This window comes from Eumetopias jubatus, unplaced genomic scaffold (genome assembly GCF_037043125.1).
Source record: "Eumetopias jubatus isolate StellerSeaLion01/CBP00866 unplaced genomic scaffold, mEumJub1_p1.0 scaffold_13, whole genome shotgun sequence".
NCBI classification, from domain to species: domain Eukaryota; kingdom Metazoa; phylum Chordata; class Mammalia; order Carnivora; family Otariidae; genus Eumetopias; species Eumetopias jubatus.
Genome location: NW_028274819.1, coordinates 96978392 through 96998920, shown reverse-complemented (window position 1 = coordinate 96998920; position 20529 = coordinate 96978392). Strand labels below are relative to the sequence as shown.

The 20529-nt window shown below is 51.2% G+C and overlaps 1 protein-coding gene across 5 annotated transcripts in view; it reads left to right on the top strand.

Annotated features, from left to right (window-relative positions):
• GRIK4 (glutamate ionotropic receptor kainate type subunit 4) overlaps positions 1 to 20529 on the top strand; it is a 296119-nt gene that overhangs the window by 185267 nt on the left and 90323 nt on the right. For all 5 annotated transcript variants that reach the window (XM_088018055.1, XM_088018057.1, XM_088018056.1 and 2 more), the window contains 2 exons: positions 9039 to 9191; positions 9902 to 10006. In XM_088018055.1, coding sequence (XP_087874181.1) covers positions 9039 to 9191; positions 9902 to 10006 — 258 coding nt within the window. The remainder of the gene's footprint in view (positions 1 to 9038; positions 9192 to 9901; positions 10007 to 20529) is intronic.

Genomic DNA, 20529 nt, shown 5'->3' with positions numbered 1-20529 from the left:
CCCCTTTCTAGGAGCATCATTGTGTTGCCACTGTAAATTAGCCTGGCAAGGTGAAAGCAGTTAGTGGGTATTCATCGAACAAATGAGTGAATCAGTGAGGAAGGTGGAATAGTGAGCTAGAGATAGGAGGAACTGGAAAAGAAGTAGTCCTGAGAGGTGGCAGTGGAACCGGGCACCCTCCTGGAATGGGACCTTCCCTGGAAGGCTTCTAAAATAGGAGCAAGACCTGTCTTTGATACATGTCTGGGGGCAAGGATGTTTCTGGACATCTGCACAAATGGACACCTAGTTAGTGTTTGGCCAAGGCGGTGATCCAGCAGTGGGCTTCCTGAAGGAAGGGGCGTGGACAGAGTGCCCGTCCAGCAAGCTGTGTACCTCCATGATTGCGGGGCCTGGTGGAAATCCTAGGAAGGAAGGAGTAACGAAGGGGTCGGAGCTGATGCAGAGCTCAGGGAGCTATGATCAGGGAGTCAGGGAGGAGAAGACCCCTGAGAACTGAGTTTCAGGAAAGGTTTAAGGAGGACATCCCAACAAGGTATTTTAGACTTGAAAGAGGTGAGAATCCACAGGAAGGACTTGGCAGGGGTGAGACATCTGAAGGAAAGGGGTTCTCACCACCAGTAGATGGGTTAAGGACAGTGAGGGACATGCTCAGGCACAGCGTCACGGTAGGCCTGGCCTCGTCCCTCCCAGCCGGATGCAGGCCTGGCCCCCTGGTTTCCCAGCGGGTCTTGCAGCCTTGGCTCCCGTATTCTAATGAGCTGCTGGCAGACTGGGAAGGCTCGCAGCATAATACCAGGAAAGGAAACAAAGCCTGCTACCTGCTCTCCAACCCAGACTGTTCCACATTTGGCACCCAGCCTGGGTGAAATAAAAGGTTCCTGTGCCATATTTCCAGTTGCTCTCGGAGGGGCCGAGTCCTTCCATTAGCGCTCAAACTGACCACAAGCAGGCAGGTGAGAAGCCCGCCCAGGACCCAGCAGGAGGGCTTGCAAGGACCTGACATGCAGGCCAGTCAGTGCCTTTCATGGGACTCTGGGGCCAGCCGTGCTCACACGCGCTCAACAGAGCACTAGCCTCGGAGGCCTAGGACCTGGATTCAAATACCAGCCTTGCCGTGTTCTCGCTCTGTGATCTTTGGTAGTTATGTAACTCTTCTGAGCCTCAGATTCTTTATCTGTCATTTGGGGCTGATTCTGCTTGACCACCTTAGGAGATTTTTGTGAAGATAAAATGGAATATAATTCTACCTTCAAATCACAGTTATTCATCGAATGAGCTAATTTAACATGCTATATGGCAGCCACAGGGATAGGCATTTACTAATGTATCAGGTAGCTTTTGTTGTATAAATGCTGGGTAACAACCAACCCCCAAATGTCACTAGCATGTGACACTAAGCATCTGTGTAGCTCATGCCTCTGAGCTTCAGGTCAGCTAATCTGGGGGGTGAGGGAGGATTAGCTACAGATTCCTAATCTAGCTGGGGGTCAGCTCATCTGAGCAGTTCACTCCATGAATCTGGGCTGGGGCAGCTCCGGCTCCACGTGCCTCTCATCCTTCCCCTGGCCCAGCAGGCAGGCCAGCCTGGCGTATTCTCACAGTGACGGCAGGACAGTGACAAAGCAAGTAGGAACATACCAGACTTTTAGTGCTAATTTCCCAGAACGGGCACACAGCAACTGCCGACTCACATTGTTAGCCAAAGAATGGCACACAGACAAATTCCAAGTCAGGGAATGAGGAAACAGGCTCTACTCTTTTAGAGAAGAAAAGTAAGGAGTCACAAGGCAAAGGGTCTGAGTCCAGGGCAGAATGAAGGATGGGGACCCATCCCATAGTCCATCCTGGTGAAGAAGAGCCAAAGCCTCTACCTTCTGGGGTTCATGATGTGGGAAGTGAGATCTGCCTCCATCTCTAGGAAAATGCTCCCCCGTGGGATCCTATCCTGTGGAAGCAGAGCAAAGCCCCTTAGTTCTGCCTGGAATGATCAGGGAAGGCTTCCCAGAGGAAGGGGAAGTGAAGACCTCACGGCTGCTCAGTTAGTGTGCGAGACGCTGTACGGGGTGTGGAGGCATCCAGGGTAGAGCTGGGGCCGCATGTCTGGTCACACGGAAGCAGCCCTCGTGACCTCATTTTTGTCCTTCCCGATCCAATCCTAGACCTCCCAGAGCCTCAGCATCCTATGTTCCCCAAGAATGTTGAGGAGCGTTCAGGGAGTAGGGGGTTCTCCGGAGGTTCCCTCTGTGTTGGGGGTGGAGAACAAGAGTACAAGCCTGCTTCAGAGGGGTGGCGTGAGGAGATGAAGGGTGAGCCTGAGACCTAGCCCTGGTCCCCGGGAGGGGACAGTCAGTCCTGGGTCTCAGATTGTGGCGCTTCCTCAGGCAGCTTTCTCTTGGCCAAGCCCTGTTGTTTTCTTGCCAGCAAAATAAGGACATGTGTTCTTTCTAGCTCAGGAGACCGGGGTGCTCATTCCATTTGTTTCATCTGTGCACAGAGCTGAGGAATACTGGAGCGCTTCCCACGAAATTATCCCACCTCGACCCCTTTCTTCTCCTCATGGCATCCTAGTAGCAGATGAGAGTGGTCACACACCCCTTGTTTGGTAAATGGGGAAACTGAGGCACAGAAGAGGGAGATTAGAGCCCAAGACTTCCTCTCGGTGCCAAGAGCCTTGCAGCCACCATCTCTGTAGCCTCTCAGGAGGAAGGGGAGGTGTTACAGAAACTCCTCACCTGGAGGAATAAGGAAAGAAAGCTCACAGCTTCAAACAGCAACAAATCCTTCTCGAGGCTTCTCACTTAGCAACTGCCTTTTGAAAAGCAGTGCCTCTTCCTGTCTCTTTGGGGGTTGAAATTCCCAGCACAAACAGCCCAGCCCTTTCATTTGCTGGGGAGCTGGAAGGCAAGAAATAATCAGTTCCAAGAAAGCCCAGGCCGGTCTGTCTCCCCATCCAGCTTTCTCAAAAGGCTGCAGACAACTCCACAGGGACCTGCTCTGTCCTGCCTCCAGGGCCCTCTTCTCTTCACCCCCCCACCCCTGTTCCCCTCTGCCCTGTCTCTCTGTCTCAGGTCCAGTCTCTCTTCCTTCTCGTGTCTTCTCCCCGGACTCTTCCCTTCCCCTCTTCTCCTCCCCCGACCACCCTCTCCCTTCCCCTTTCCCCTTCCTCCCCTACACTCCATCTGCCTTCTGCACCCTTGGCATCTCTCTTGTCCGTTTCTCTTCCTCCCGAATTGTGTGCCTCCCCGCCCCCATATGCCCCAGGGGGCTGCTGGAAAGGGGGCTGCTCTGAGGACAGAGAGGGAGCATCTGAGCTGAGGGGTTAGGAACCTCGAGAGAGAGAGCTGAGCACCACCACCCAGGCCCAGGCTGCACCTCCAGGTGGCTGACAGCACGCAATTCCCCTGCTTCCTGCCTGATGCTATGCGAACTGCAAGCGGGCGAGCTGTGGATGGAGACACATACCCACTATTTTCACATGCCATTCCCATTAATCACACTGCAAAGAACAAAAATCGTAGAAAATCATTAAAATTACAGATGGCTAGGTTAAGTAATTAGAATTTAGGCTAAAACAGATGTTTGTAATTAAGTGTTTATTTCATTGAATAAAACCCAGATTGTTTGAACTATTCAATGAGATTTTAATGGCTCCTGTCCTGGTCTGATTTTGGGGGGTAGAGTTTAAGCTACAGAGGTTCAGAGACAAATGGGCGTCCAAGAGAATGGGAATCTAGTGATCTGGGCAGGGGAGCTGCCGGGGGGTGGGAAGGATGAGGGTTACAGGTGTGTGTTTGGAAGATATGCTTATTTTTCCTTCAGGGGAGGGGGCGGAAACTCAGCCTCTGTTCCCTGAGTCAGATTGATTCATCTTAATTTATACAGAGTCTTCCGTTCCCCTAAACAATTTACAAACAGCTCAAAAGAAAATAGCAATGAAGAACCAAATGAAAATACAAAAACAAGGGAATCGAGGGTTCCTTGCCAAGCAACATTTTGGTGCCAAGAAAGAGGAGAGGATTTTAAACAAGGATTGAGCCATTTGGGGGATTTAATATTTAGAAGATCAGGGACAGGGGAAGCGGAGACAAAATGAGAGAGGTGTGCGCACAGATGGGGCACGGAAGCCACAGAAAGACAGAGGTGGGTGGTGAAGGGAAGGGCGATGGGTTAGGATGGGAGGCAGGAAGGGGCAGGGATGGAGGGGATTCTCCAGCTGGACTAGAGACATGGACGGAGCGCTGCCCCAGAGCCGCTTTCCCCCAGCTGCAATCCCAAGTGCTTGCCAGAGCTAACTTAGTAAATAATAACAGAGGACGAAAGCAAATAGGAGAGCAGCAGGTTGCTTTGGGATGGAGAGCTGCAGTGAGCTGAACATTTGACGAGGCAGAGATTACAGGCTCTCCCTCCAGAGGAGAAATTGGCTGAGATTGGCATCTGGGGGCAGATAAGCAGGAGGAGCGTGGGATGGGTGGCAGGCACTCAGAGAGGCAGTTGGAGGATCCAGGTGAGAGGCCCGGGTGCGTTGCCAGAGGAGCCTGGCGAGACAGGGGTTATGTGTGGACGACCCCGAGGAGACCCAGCTGGGGGGGGATGATGTTCAGGATTTAGGAGGTTTCAGCTCAGATGGGCCCAGGCTGGGCCACAGAGAGGACCCGTGAAGCCCGGAGCGCACTGGGGACCGCCACCGTGTCACCTCTCTGAAGGCAATATGCAGATGGAGAGGAGACAGGAGCCTTGAGGCTGCCCCCCCTTCCCTACCCATCCCTGCCCCCAGCATCCCTCTCCGGGCTATAATTCCTAGAAGCGCTGGAAGAATCTTGAAGGTCCTAGAGCACGAGATGCCAAAAGAACACTGCAAACAGGCACACGCCACTCGCCCAGCATCCGGACCATTTGTTAATAAAAGAACATCAGCCAAGAAAACTGCATCCCAGACGAGTGGAAACAACAAGAAGCATGTGGGAGGGTGTGAGAAATGGCGTGGTGAGCTGTGTCTGCCAGTCTGCAGGGACTGGGGTCTCTCAGGGCCGGGCACACAGCCTCCTGAGAAGAAGGGCCTGTAGAGGGGGATGAGGAAGCCCAGGCTTCTCCGAGGGCCTGAGGCAACCGTGCCCTGGGAGGAAGGGGGTCCCTTGGGCCTTCGTATTGGTTAAGGCGCATTCAGCTTTCAACGGTGGAAATCTGGTATTAAACTGCCTTATGCAGGAAAAGGAAGCATGTGACCTTGTGTCATGGCAAGTTGAGAGGGAAGGCAGACTCTGGACTGAGGTCTTCGGAAACCCAGTTTCCTTCTATTCCTCTCTGTCTCCCTTGGTGTCAAGTTCATCCTTGGGCTGGAGCCAGGCTGGCTGCCGCAGGCTCGGGGTATCATGTCCTGACACCGTAGTGCCGAGACGAGGAGGAAGGACTGCCTCTCTCAGAGACAGGAAGCTTTTCTGAGATGTGACCCCTCGCCCCTGGTCTCAGTTCATGTCTCACTGGTCAGAATCGGGCCGCTGCTTGGTCACATATTGGTGGGGCGATGGGAGGACTCTTGGACCACTCAGGATCACTAGAGAGCTGGGGCTGGATTAGCCACCCCTGAGGCACGTGGCTGCTTGGGGGATGGAGGATACCGGAACAAAATGGGGGTTCTGTTGGGGAGGAAGAAGGGGAGAATGGGTGCTAGGTAGGCAACTCATGGTCCCCTCCCACTGCCCCCTCTGTCCTGCTCTGTCCTGTTCTAACAACATTTCCAAGTGGCTTTTCACTGAGAGGCTAACGTAAGGACAACCAGTCAGACTGAGGGGCAAAGTGGGTGATGGCCAAACCCAGGACAAGAGAGAGGCCTGCCCACTCGCCTTCCCTGCCCCCAGCTCTGGCCCAAGAATCTCATGCTCCTGTCTGCTGTTGAGAAGGTGACCACATCTAGAAGATTGCCCATGTTGTCCCAGGAGGCTGGGCACGGGGATAAATCTGACAGAGTAATGACTCACCGCCGGCTTCTCGAGAGGATGGAAGGACAATGTTGCAGACACAGAAGGAAACCAGACTGGAGAAAGGGTCCTGGGGCTCTAGGCCTGGCCCTGCCTCTGTCCTGCTTGGTGACTTTGGGCAGGAGGTGAATTCTTCGAGCCTCAGTTTCATCATTGGTAAAATAAAAGAGTTGGACTCTTTGATTTCTAGGATCCTTCCCAGTCTAACAGGCCAAGATTTTGAGACTCTCCGAATGGACAGATTAGCTGGGAGACAAAGGAGAAAGTGGGACAGAAATTAGTTTACCATATCATTTAAATAGCCAAATAGAAGGATCTAGGGGCCAATGTCAGTAGCGGTAACTAATGCCCACCCTCCTCGGGTCAATGTTTGTCTAAGCTGGAAAGGGAGAGTCTGTAGCTTTGATCATTTCCATATGTCCTTTTGGCAAGGAAGTGTGAGAGGTCCATTAATAAAGGAGCCACATGTACTCAGGGGGAAATGAATTATGTGCAAAGGACAAGGACAGTTGTGGGCTCGCCAAGAAGCATCGAGTGCCTTGCAGGTGAGCCTGGAATCAGTGAAGAAGGAGCCGAGCTGCAGAGGGGAAGGCGGTGGGGAGGAGAGAGCAGAAGGTGATGGGCAGGAGGGACCTGAGGGAGGCGGCTGGTCAGCATGGCTCAGCCCAACTGCAGAGCTTTCTCCTGGTCCTGATCACTCCGTTTAGTGCCCCTACCTGCTTGGTCTTTAGGCCGCAGGGCACTTCAGGGCCAGGGGACAGAAAGGAGGGCTGATGGAGCTGAGAGGGATGAAGGCCCAGCCCAGGCACAGGGAAGACAGGGGCTCCTGCCTGTATGGATGTCTCGGAGGAGAACAGGAGAGGTTGAGGTCTCCAGTGCTGCCACATCGTAGGAGCTGAATAAATGTGGGAAGAAGGAAAAGAAGCAGGTGGAAGGAAGAAAAGAAGGAGCAAGAGAGGGCTTGAGAGAGGGAAAGAAGGAGGAAGAAGGAGTACGCGGGCTGGGCAGTTTTGCAATGCAAGTGAACGTGGACTGGGGCAGGGAAACTCTCTTGGGCTGTTCTCCCCTGTAATTGCCTTTTAGAAAGATGATCTGAAGTCAGCAGCCCCCCCACCTCACCAAGTTGCTGTCACAGGACTCCTTGCCCAACAGGCAGCTGAGCTGCAGAGGGAATAAGTCACTCTTCCCAGCCTGTTTCCTGCCTTGAGCTCCTTGTTCTTGCAACTCTCTGTAGCCTTTGTTCAGCCAACACCTGCTTCCCGAGCTGACACCGGCCCGCACCCGGGGGGTGCGCAGTTTGCAGAGCACGTTACAGACCTGCGAGCCAGGGAGGCTGCCTCTCATTTACAGGAAACCGTTGTTCTCTCCAAGGTTCCACAGTGTGCTCCAGATCGCTCAGCACATGCATGAGGGCTGGGATCCAAACTCTGGGTTTAGTCCTCCCGGTTTCGAGCTCTTTCTCTTGTACCTCCTGCCTCAAGATGCCTCCACCCTGTCTTGAGAACTTGAAAAAAATCCCAGAGGTCAGGAGATGGCCTCCCTGCCTCCCTCCTTGGAGGGGTCGGTCTCCCAGGGCCTGGCCAGGGAGGAGGAGATTGTAAGAAGTGGCAGACCTCAATGTCACTGTTCCCATGGGGCCTCCCCTCAGGGACCCTATATGGTTTGTCCCTATCGTCATTTACACTCAGTCGGTTTTTCTTGTCGGGGACTGTATGTGCACAGCCTGGTGTCATTGCCTCCTTAGATGGCACACTCCTCAAGGGCAGGCAGCTTCTGTTTTTCTGCCCCTACCCAAAGCTGCTAACATCAAGTCAACTCATTGGGCAGTGCTCCGGCTGAGCCTCGGTGGGCAGATTTCACCCAAAACTTAATTCAGTTCTGGAAATATGTCTTTGGGGGGGCCTACGACATGCTGGGTCCCGGTGCTAGAGGCTGTGCGGGATATAGAGATGAAGGCCCTGCGTGTTCCTGCCCTAAGAGCTTGCAGTTGAATAGGGAGATGAAGATGTGAACAAGCTTCACTGGCTTCTTCCCCGGGCTCTTACTCCCTCCGCAGACCTGCCTACATTGCTGGTTTGTTGCTTCTTCCCCTCCCATGCACCCCCCCCAAGTGTGCCGCACACTTTCCACCCCTTTGCGTGGGCAGTGCCACTTCTGGAGTGACTTTCCCCTGTCCCCAGCTGCTCCCCCTCCCAGATCCAATGATGTTTCTACCAAAATCCTTCAGTGCTCAGTTCCAACGCTGTGTCCTCCAAGAAACGTTTTCTTGATCAGCCAACAAGATCTTCCTCTTTGGACCCCGCCAACTTTTTTGTGTCCACTCACTCAGTTTCCCGTTACCCTTGTTTGGGTCCTGTCTCCCCGTACACCCTCTCCTTTCCACTGTAATCTATTGCGGGAATCTTCTGCGGCCTTAGAAAAGCTGGAGAAATAGGAACTGATGCGCTAATTATAGCAGGAAGCAGGAAGCCCGCCTTCATCTTAGGGCTTTGCGTTTACCATGTGCTTCATAAGTACCCATGACACTGAGTAGTACTAAGTAGTAGACCGATAGTAGGTATACCCAGGAAGATGCGACATCCTGGGGTCTTCTAGGAGTAGGTGACCTTCAGTTGAGCATCGTAGACTGGGCAAATCTGAACGTAGCATCCAGGTTCCTTCCTCCTGAGATAGGCAGCCCCATCCCCTTCTTAGGGATTTCTGACAGCAAGGGGAGTTGCTACCTCCCTGGGGCAAAGAGAGAAGAGGATATCCTTGAAATCAGTTGGGGCTCTAGGGGACACCTGGATGGTCTAATAGCAGAGAAGTCTTTGCCACCACTGTCTTGCCTCGGGCAAGCACTTGAACACTTAGGTGAAGTGGAGCTGGCCCAGAGCCGGAGGGTGGGCCCCAGGCAACAAAGAAGTGCCCTTATTTCTTCTTTGTTTCTCTTTTCTCTCGTCCCCCTCCCTTCTTTTCTTTGCCCTTTCCCTTCCCTTCCCCTCCCCCTTCACACCCGTCCCTCCGTCTCCCTGGGCCTCCTGCCGCTGCCTGCCCGCCCGCCGTTCCGCCCTCTCCCAGCTGTCCTCGGCCCTGCTGTTTGATGCTGTCTATGCTGTGGTCACCGCAGTGCAGGAGCTCAACCGGAGCCAGGAGATCGGTGTGAAGCCTTTGTCCTGCGGCTCGGCCCAGATCTGGCAGCACGGCACCAGCCTCATGAACTACCTGCGCATGGTGAGGGGTGGCTGGGGCCCCGCAGGGGCGGGGGGGGGGGGTGGATGCTCTGTTCGTGGCCCTGCGCCCACAGGCCTCCTCGGGATATCACAGTCCCAGATAAAACAGCCATCGGCGGTGACCCCATTCCGTGCACTCTGGGTCACAGTTGTTCCCGGATCCCCAACGCCCTGCTGAGGAGGCATGGTTTGGAGCTGGCTTTCCCAGCCATGTCTCCAGCCGTGTCCCCTCTGGTGGCGTGGCTGTGGATCTCTAGCCCACGAGGAAGACATCTCCTTCCGAGAAGCCTGGTGCAGAGTAGCTTGGGTTTTGCACTTAGAGTCAGGTCTTCCTGACTTCCTGCAGACCCGCAGGTGGGTGAGCAGCTGCCCAAAGAGGATAGATTCTATTAACAGCCAACGGCCTGGAGGAGGGACACTGGAGAATTGGAGTTCAGGCTGCCATCTTGGTATTGTGCCGGTTTATGAAGCGGCTATGTGGTCACAGGGCGGGGACATCCTCCTCCTCCTCCAGCCCCAGCCGAGTCTGAATTCACTCCAGGAACATCACATTTGTAGTCAAGAGATCCTGTGGCTGAGAGACAGGCAGGAGAATGGACCATGATGGCCTGCTTTCTCTTGGGCATCCTTAAATAGCTCATGTGTGGAATGCTGGGAGCCAAGTGGAACACGGGGCCCATTTGGTGCTGTAACTCACTCTCTCTTGGACAGGTAGAATTGGAAGGTCTCACCGGCCACATTGAATTCAACAGCAAAGGCCAGAGGTCCAACTATGCCTTGAAAATCTTACAGTTCACCAGGAATGGTTTTCGGCAGGTAAGTCTGGCTCCGCCGGCATGATGGTCCATCCTTCCTCATTGTTCCTTCTGTGTCACCAGCCCTCCCATCCCATTTCTCCTTGGCACGCAGGATGGCCCCTGCTCTCAGTTATCCCCAGGAGCTACAGGCTGCTTCCTGTGCATGGCTCCTGGCACGCACTGGCCTCCCCCACTTCCTGCCACCGAATTAGCTAGTGTGGGTTAGGGACGGCAGCTCCAGCAGAATACCAAGAGGGAGGCCTTCACTCTCTGTAGGGACAGGGAGGCAAGAGGGTATCACCTAAGGAAGGAATTCCCAGGCCATGCCCACTATTTTGGATTACTCTGCTCCCTGAATTTCACCCTAAGCCTGGAATCAGTGTCAGAGTCCGGAGAGCGTGTGGGGAAGGAACCAGCTGGGTCCCTTCGGCATTGGAGGGGATGGCCAGCTCCCTCCTGCGGGCTCTTTCCTGACCGATCCACGCCCACTTCATGCCGGTCACAGCCCTCCCCTCCTGTCTGCTACCTGTGTTCTCCCGTCAGCTCCGGATGTCTCCATCCTCTGAAGCTCCTTTTCAGCCCCCTCCCCCTTCCGCTCCGCGAGCTTATTCTCCCTCTGTCCAGTCCTCGCACATCAGTGGAGACAGGGATTCTGACAGCCACTCCAGGGGCCTCCCTGAAGTTCTTCCAACCTCCCCGTCGCCCAGATAATCAACCCCCTATTCTTAGGCTAGGCCTTCTGCAGCCTTAGAAAAGCTGGAGAAATAGGAACTGATGTGCTAATTATAGCAAGAAGCAGACACACTGGAGGGCTTCCGGCTGTCAGAGTAGCTGAGCAAGGGAATGTGCCTCTGAAGGGGCTGCAGTCACCTTTCCCAGACATTATTCATATTCTTCCTTCTCTTTCCCTTCCTTTCCTCCTCCCCCGTCGTCGTCATCATCATCATCATCATCATCATCATCATCATCATCATCATCCTCGTCACAGAGCAGCTTGGCATTTCTTAAGCTCTTACCACCGGCCATAACCATATTGGTTGTGTCATATGTGTTTTTCATTTAACCTTATAGACTAGGTGCTGTCAATTTATTTTTATTTTAATTGTCTGTCACCTGCACATAGAGACAGTCTTCTTCCTTTCCAATCTGGATGCCGTCTATTTCCTTTTCTTCCCTGGTTCAGTGGCTAGAACATCATGGTTCAATACTGATCAGCTGTTTCTGATCTTAGGCGGAATGCCCTCAGCCTTCACTGTTAAATGTGCTGCTAACAGTAGGTGTTCTGTGGATGTTCTTTATCGAGTTGAGGGCATTCCCTTCTCTTTCTAACTTCCTGAGAGTTTTTGCCATGAAATGGGTGTTAAATTTTGTCAAGTGCTTTGTCTGCGTCAACAGAAAGAATCATACTATTTTTCTTCTTTAGCTTGATCATATGGTGGATTACATTAATTGATTTTCAAATGTTTCACCAGCCTCACACACCTGGAATAAATCCCACTTGGACACAGTGTATAATTTTTAGGCATTGTTGGATTTGGTTTGCTAACATTTTGTTGAGGATTTAGCATCTACGTTCTGAGTGATTACTGCAGTGGGCCTGGAAGGTTTTTTGCTTTATTTTTTTACTCCCTTTGTCTGCTTTAGGTATCAGGGTAATATTGGCCGCATAAAATGAATTGGGAAGTGTTCCTTTCTCTTCTGTGTTCTGGAAAGAGTTGTATACAAGTGCTGTTAATTCTTCTCTAAATGTTTGGTGAAACACCCCAGGGAAGCCATCTGGGCCTGGAGATTTCTTTTTCAGGAACCTTTAAATTACAAATTCAATTTCTGAAATGGTTATATGACTATTCAGGTTATTTGTTTCATCTTACTTAGGGTTTATTCATCTTAGTTGGTAGTCGGTGATAGGTACTTTTTATTAATCCCTATTTTATAAGTGAGGAAATGAACACTCATGGAGGTGGCCAGACCTGGCCTTGAACAGTTAGTGATGGCAACTGGTTTTGAACCCAGACATCTCTGACCCTGAAGCCCATGTTCTTAACCGTTATGACAGACAAATCATGCATCAAAATCACCTTGGTAATTTGTTCAAAAAGATTTTTAGACTCTACCCTACAAGGGTCCCATTGGGTAGACCTCAGATAGGACCCAGGAACTGATATGACCACTGCTCGCGCTCAGGGGGATCCCAGTGAATATAGCTAGCCCACCCTTCTTGGAAAACAACAAGGTAAAAGGAGAGAGTCCAGGGTTAGGTAGATAGCCAGAAACACTGGGCTAGAGTATCACCGAATGGTCATCTCATTTCTCTAACCAACAGATTAATATTTGCTCAGTATGAGTATGAGTTCTGGCTCCCCCAACTACACATTTATGCAGAAGAAGCAAGTCGTTATGAGTGTGGATTTGACCCTAGAGGGTCAGCACACCTACCTTTTTCTATACAATTTTTCCTAGTAGCTATTACAATTCCACTCTTGGATCTAGAAATGGAACTGCTTCCTTCTGTCAGGCACTGTGCTGGGCTCGGAGGAAATAAAGCTGCCGAAGGCACAGTCCCTGCCCTGAAATAGCTCATAGTCTGGTGACACGGGAAAATAATAAGTGCAATTTGGGGGTTCTGAAGCTCAGATCATGCCCTAGGGCTCCTAATTCCCTGAACAAATGAAGCCTCTAGCCTGTAGGGAAATTGCCAGGCAGACTTCTGTGAGCACAGGTGTTAAAAGAATGGGCAAAGTGTCAGCTTTTCTGGGGCCTATTTTGTAGTATGGGACAAACAATAGGCAAGCAAATCCATATATAATACAGTGTCAGTAGTGATAAGTGCTATAGGAAAAATAAAAAAGGGTAAGGAAATATGAAGTGCGTGGGGGTAATCATGGTGGGGAAGCAGTAGTTAGGAGAATATAATGCTCAAGCCGAGCCCCAGACTTACTCCACAGAAGGCCCAGTCCCAGGCTCTGAATATCTCCCCATTGAACCTCAGGCCTGCGTTCGGAGAGCTCCCGAGAAAGAGCCCCCTTCCAGCCCCCTTCCATCAGGCAACCTAGGGTGGTAGAGTTGGCTGGTGGCCCTGACCCCACCCTCTGCTTGAATGACAGCTGATTAGGCTCAAAGTACCTCTTCCCCTTTTAACGCTGCTTCTCCAGCAGCTACCTCTCAGGCTGGGAAGAAACAGCATTGCCAGCCCCTAGCTCAGCCCCACCCAGCCCAGCCCAGCAGGAGATTCTGCTCGGGGGCATCCTAAACTGCAGCTACTGGTCCTTCTCTGGCAGCACACAGGGTTGGGGTAAGTAAGGCGTCTCAAACCTAGGTGTGCACAGGAATGACCCAGGGTACTTGCTGTAATCGTACATTCCCAGGCCCCACAGCTATAAATTCTGAGTCAGCAAAATGGGGTGCCTTCCAGGAATCTGCATATTCTTGGCTAGCACCCAGATAAATGATTACAGTGCGGGGGGCGGGGTGGGGGGTGGCACAGGCTACGTTTTGACAAATAGTGCCCTCTGTGCATAGAATTTCCTCTTAACCTCCCCACAGCGCACCCCCATCTTTTTGAGCCAAGGAGTCCATCAAAGAGGATGTTTTTGACCTTCAGCTACCCTAAGGGACACACATTTTTCTAAGTTTTTATTTTAATACTGACTTGTTAACATACAGTATAATACTAGTTTCAGGTGTACAATATAGTGATTCAACACTTCTATACATCACCTGGTGCTCATCACAACAAGTGCACTCCTTTCCCCTCTCCCCCCACCCCCTCCCCTCTGGTCACCATCAGTTTGTTCTCCGTAGTTAAGAGTCTGTTTCTTGGTTTGCCCCTCTCTCTCTTTTTTCCCTTTGCTTGTTTCTTAAATCCCCCATATGCATGAAATTATATGGCATTTATCTTTCTCTGACTGATTTCACTAAGCATATACTCTGTAGATCCATCCTGTTATTGCAAATGGCAAGCTTTTCATTCTTTTTATGGCTGGATAATATTCCATTGTATATATATCCCACATCTTCTTTATCCATTCATCAACGGATAGACACTTGGGCTGCTTCCATAAGTTGGCTATTGTAAATAATGCTGCTATAAACATCAGGGTGCATGTATCCCTTTGAATTAACGTTTTTCTATCCTTTGGGTAAATACTCAGTTGGATCATAGGGTAGCTCTATTTTTAACTTTTTGAGGGAGCTCCATACTGGTTTCCAGAGTGGCTATACAAGTGTGCATTCCCACCAACAGTGTAAGAGGGTTCCCCTTTCTCCAGGGACACACATTCTTGATTGGATTTATAAAGTGGATTGCGATAATCCTCTTTATTACCCATTTTTCTTCAACAGATCTGGTGACTGTTGTGCTACTTTCCTGTCTCGCTCAGGCTCTGTGAATACCAGTGAATACCGTGCAAGATGTATCATGGGCACAGACATAGCTCTGCAGCCTTGGTCCCCAGGTCCCATCTCAATCACCAGCCCAATATTTGCCTCTTGATAGGTGTCTTTCCCCTGATTATTACAGGATGAAGAAATGGTTTGGGGAGTGATAATTAATTGGGCTTCTTTTTCAGAGTGGGAGGAAAGTCAGTATCTCTGCTCCAATATTCTTCCAATGCCATCCAGTGGTGCTGGCAGGGGAAGGGGAGTGACCAGGAACAGAGGAAATAACATCTCTTGAGTACCTGTTGTGAGTCAGACACCACATGTGCACTTCGCACAGATCCCTTCTGACCTGGGGGACTGCCCTTGAAGGTGGATAAACTCCCACGTCACAAATAAGGAAACTGACACTCAAGGAAGATAAGGAACTTGACCCAAGTTCACTATTAGCAAGGACTTTGGGCCCAGCTAAAATTCACGCTCAGGCTTGTCCAACTCCAAAGCCCATGCTCTTGGACCTCCTGCTCTTGGTTTTTGCTCACTTTCCTGGAATCCCTAAGCTCCCAAATCAAAACACTTTACCCAGGTCTGTTGCTTTGCTGTCACCTGCTCCCAGTGACCTGCTGGGCTGGGCTTTCTTTAGTAATGGTGTCTTCTCATTTGGATTTGGTTTTGTTCTTTCTCTTCCTGTCTGGGCGAGTGGCTATTAAGAACTGGTTTTGATTACTTAGAAAGCACCACACAGGGACCCAGTGGGTTGTAATTGGTAAAATGTCTGAACCAAATGCTATATTCCCTGCTGGTGGCTGATTAAGGGATTATTACCATTTTAAAAAATAGTCTTTCAGAATTCAGGGTTATTTTTTACCATTTAAAAAATTACTATTTTGATTCTGTGTGGAGAGGGTTTTCCATCTTGGAATTCTGTGGAACTTCCACTAGAGACTGTTTGGGGGGGAGATATTCCCTAGAGTGTCCCGCAAGTGACATTTCTGAACCTGGACCATCTCCCAGTTGCTTATTTATGGGCCTGGAAGCCAATGGTGTTGCTTCTGGGTTCCCTAAGTCCATCCTCTGGTTCTGCCTACGTGAGCTCTCCCTTCTCCATCCCATATTCTCCCTTTTCACTTCCCAGAAGATGTCCTGGATTGCATTGGAATAGTATAATCTCCCTTCTTCACTTGGGATAAATCAGATTTGAAAGAGACAAGGGAGAAAAAAGAAGCGCAGCCTTAAAGGGCCCTTAATTTCTTTCATTTAACTTAGTCTAAAGATCAGAGATTCTGAGCAGCGCCCAAGTGACTTTCTTAGGGCTATAATAAGATGAGCACACCTTTCATCTGAGGATCGGAAATGGCTTAACAGGCTCTAATTAAGCCTTTGGGAGAAGGCAGGCTGAGGCATGGGGGCCTGACATCCCTAGCTAAAGACGCAGATCTCACATTTCCTGTGGGATCACTGTGCATCACCATGGGGGTACTTCAGTTTTATTCCTCTGTGTGAAGATGGTAACCCCTCAACTTTTGGCCTTGTTAAACCCATGGATTAATGAAACTAGATTTGCATGGCACTCTCTTTTGCTTGCCTATGGTTAGGTAGAATGCTGGATCTCTGACATAATAATGATAATAGCTCTCCTCCATGATGCCCCACGCTAAGTGGTGTACATAGATATTTAAAATTTCTCATTTTGTATCAGCTATACATAAAGGCTACTCCCTCAATCTTGCAGGTAAAGAAACTGAGGCACGGAGAGATAAAGTAATGTGTCCACGTCCACACAGCTACTAAGTTCCCAGACTTAACTGAGTCCAGGTTGGGCTATCTTCAAAGTCTGTGGTCTTTCACTCTGCAGCTTGGCCCCAGAATGTGTTAGGGGAGACCTCCGAGACCTCTAGTCTAATCTTCCATCCCAATGCAAGAGTGCTTTCCATGCTGTCCCTGAGAGAAGCAGTCACCCAGCCTCTCCTTGAGCCTGCCCTGGGTTGAGGAGTTCGCTACCTCAAAGCACACATTCCCAGGTCTTCCAGGCGGAGGGTCAAAATCTGCCTCCTAATTCTGCCCTCTGAAGCAACTAGAATGGCCCATTTTGTGTTTTTTTACCAACTCTTCAAATATTTGAAAATAGTTTGATTTCTCTTCATTCACTTCTTCCTGAAATTTAGCATAACACTGTTTGAGCACCTTCTCTGTGTCCAGGGCTGGGAATGTGAGATACATGAGTCATGGTCCCTTCGAGAGCTCATAATCTTTGGGGAAAGGCAAAAACTGTAGTCAACAATTACCATGGTGACCCTTTGATATATTTCCTTCTGCAAATAGCAGCCCATAGCTGTTCCCAATGCAATATGGCCTCCAAATCTCACACCACTGATGCTTTTGGGTTTGTTTAGGTTTCTATTAAAACATGAAGCCCAAATCGAGGACCACATTCCAGATGGGGTGAAATGGGATAGAGCTAAGAGCACCACCCTCACAAACACTAAATTTCCACTGCCCGCATTAGCTTGCTTACTGGAATTAGCCTTCAAATCTTTGATTCATTCAGAACTCCGGACCTTGGGGTCAATTAATTTGTTCCAGTTGCCCCCTCCCCACCCCCCAAAATACTCGGGGTTATTTTCACATGAACTTGTCATAGAAACCATGCTTGAGCCACCCCTTCCTTGGACCACTTATGTACTTAAGTCTGTTCCTATGGAGATGGAGAGAAATGCAGATCTGGCCAAGAGTGGGCGAGGAAAAAGCCTTGAGAACTGATGGCCATGTTTCGTGTTCCAAAGCTGATATAAACGCAGCTTTTCAAGGGGCTGGTTCTCTGGAATGACTTGAGTGTAGTTCTAACGATGCAGGGGGATGAGCCAGATGGCTTTTGTGAGTCACCCTCGCCAACCAAGAACTCAGGGGTCCCATGTCCTCCAGAAGATTCAGGGAATCCAGCTCCAACTTCCTGAGTTCCTGCCGGGCCCACCAGTTGCTGGGAGGACAGGCTGCCTCTCTCGAATTTCCTCTCCTGCCACCTTCCCCGACAAGCCCCTACCACAGGCACACCTGCCCCCACCTCCAGACCCTTTTCCCCACTTCAAAAGCAAACAAACCAAGGGCAACAGAAAACCCTAGAAAGACCCTGTCACGTGAGAGTCTGCGCCACCATTGCCTGCAGGTGGCATTGGGGGAGCAGTGAGGAGGGGGTCTCCCCTCCGTAGGGAGGCCCTGCCCGGCGTCTGTGCCCTTTCACCCAGCCCCTCCCGTCATGAGCCTCTGTGACAGCGCGGGTCCCAGGTCCAATCCGCGCTAAAGACAACAGCCATTAAGGGTTAGACAGGTTGCCAGCTGCTCTGAGAGCGTCCTGATTGCTACTGTCTAATACATTTTCAATTTGAGGAAGGAGTTTACCATAAATATGCAGATCCTTTGAAACTGCCTTTGCGGAGCCTGGCTCGGAGCACTGGAGCGGGGGTTGGATTGCTGGAAATCCGCAGCCTCGAGTGCCAGCTCCCTGGCTGGGGGACAGAGCTGACAAGAGTGGGCCGGCTGGGGAGGCTGCTCGGCGGGCCGCTCCCCACGAGCCAGCGAGCCAGTGAGCACTTTGCCTTTGATGAGGAAATTCTGGGACAGCAGTTCTCGGGGAGAGGATGGGGCCTGCTTTGAAGGTTACTGAGAAGTCATTTGCATCTTCCTTTTAATTAAGGAGCCGGGAGAAGGGGAATTGGCATGAGGTTTGAAATAACCGATGTCTCCTAGAATGGCATAAATTCTTAGAGCTGGAGGAGACCCAAAGGGTCATCGGGTCTAGCTCTCCCTCCGGAGAATGCAGATGGGCGTGTGTCACTCCAGGGCTTGAGACCCCTCGGGGGCCCCATTTGCTCCCAGAGTGAAATGGCAGCTCCCCAGCAAGGCCATCACAGGCTGGGCCCTGCTTCCTCTGAGCCTCCTCTGGTGTCACGTGGCTCAGACACTCTGCCTCTACTGTGGGTTCGCTGACCCTCATCCTTGAGTACAGACGCAGCCCTCCCCTCCCGAGAGTGGGGCTCAGCACAGGCCTGGAGAAAGGGATGCACCAGCGAATGAGGGACTGGTGTGTGTGCAGAGCCAGGCACCGGGGCCTGGGCAGTGTGCAGGGAGCATGCTGGATGGGCCATTCCAGCCCCGAGGAGCTCATGTCCAGCAGGGCCGCCAGAGTCTTGGGGGCTTAGGAATTTGTCATGAGAGCTCTCTAAAGCTACTGTTCCTCAGTTTGTTCAAAGTGTTCCTCTGACAAGCCTCTCCGTTGGCAACTGGAATTTGAAGCTGTGAAATGGGAGGCCCCTCAAATCATCATACACGTCTTTCCCTTCTCCCAGAGCACCACCCTCTCTAGTGAATTAAAGGGCTCTTCCGTCCCTCCTCTGGGAGGGCATCTGGGTTTCCTGGCTACCCCCAGATGACACACAGCCAAGGGGCAGATGAGCTGGCTTTGGAAGGGTGTGACCTGAAGGACCCTCTCTCCTCCTGTCTCCCCAGCCCACATGCATCTGGTTCTTTCTCCCAAAGCACTGGCATTTCCTGCTTATCAGCTTTGATGGGAAATTCACCGACTGCAGAAGCTTATTCACACATCAGCCGGCAAACAAATTAGAGCTACTTAAATTTTCAAACGGGGGGCTGTTTTTGGGCAGAGGAACGGGGTTGCAAAGTGCTGCATTTTAAATATATTTATTATAATATGCCCCATCACGCATCCTGAGCCTAGCCTAGGGAAGTTTGCCAGTACAGAGTGACTCTTCTCTGCGCCTCTTCAGCCAGCTCATGCCTGGGAGAGCTAGAAGAGGCTGAGCCGCTAATTCGGTCTCATGAAGCAGCCCGCGTCATCAGCTCTGCTGAGAGGTGGGCACGCCACAGACCAGAGGTGTGGGCAGTTGAGGGCAGGCAGGCTGGGTGGTGGTGAGGAGCCCAGGGAGGTGAGGGGGAGCCATGTGCAGGGATCCTAGCGTTTTATTCCTCCGTGCTCCTCCTTCCGGGAAAATAGGGCTGATGGTCCTAATGATATCTGCTGTATGGACTTTATAAAATTATTGTGAAAACAAAACAAAAGGCTGTTTGTAGATGTGCTTGGAGGATTTTGCTGTACTGTGCAGAATTGAGTCTTGTCCTGGGGATGTCTGTGTATATATTTCTCTGTCTTTTTATGCAACATTCCTGGAGTCTTGCTCGTAGCCTGGTTCAGGGCAGAGAGAGGGACAAAGCAGGGCTTCTGGGAGGTGGGAGAGGGACGTGCAGCTGGGTTTTCCTTCCCCTCCCCTACTCCTCTGCTTCTCTATCCCTAACCTCTGCCCTCCATGTCTCCTTAATGCCGCAGCATCACACGTACCACGTGGCAGTGGCTCTGGGTGGGGCGAACGTAAGACCCAGAAGTCACGGGTCTCCCTTCCTGGGAGAATCTACAGAACATCTAGGGCCTACCTAACACGGCACTGCTCCGACAAGAGCTGCTGACACCCCCAAACTAGAAACTCCCCATCTGCCCGGAGTGCAGTGAGGCCCAGCCACACACCACCTTCCTGTGAGCCCGCCTCCCGGTAGGGGCAGCAATGGGCCGTTCTCAGCCCTTCCCTGTGAGCTCAGCATCCTACTGACTCTTGAAAGACAGGGAGCAACCATCCTCCTTCAGGCCCAGACCCTTCATTAGAACCATTAGTTCAATTGGCATCTGCCGCTCAGAGCTCAAAGTTGTGTGTTATTAGTACAACTGCTTTCCCAAGACACTTCTCCACCTGGCGAGTTTAACAAATGAAGCCAGGCGCTCTCCATGCCCCAACCGTGGCGTGTTTATTGGCAGTAATTCCCTTAGAAGATGAAAAATCTCAAGCATGCCTGAGCTCTCTGATAAATTCTCTCCTTGGCAGCTCATTTGAAATCCCTTCTACCTTCTGGGAGGTGGGAGAGGGACGTGCAGCTGGGTTTTCCTATTTACAGGCTCTGCCGTGCACTTGGCCCCTGCCAGTGTGAGCCAGACCAACTCTGGTCATCCCCCCGGAGAGGTTCGGAAGAGAGTCTGTGAGGTTGTTGACCACATCGGTGAAAATGAGGGAGTGATGGAGGTAAAGGAAATTCTTCAACTCACGAAGTACCTCTGTCCAAAAGGAGAAGCAAAAACACAAGAAGGAAACACAGTCCGGGCACCCT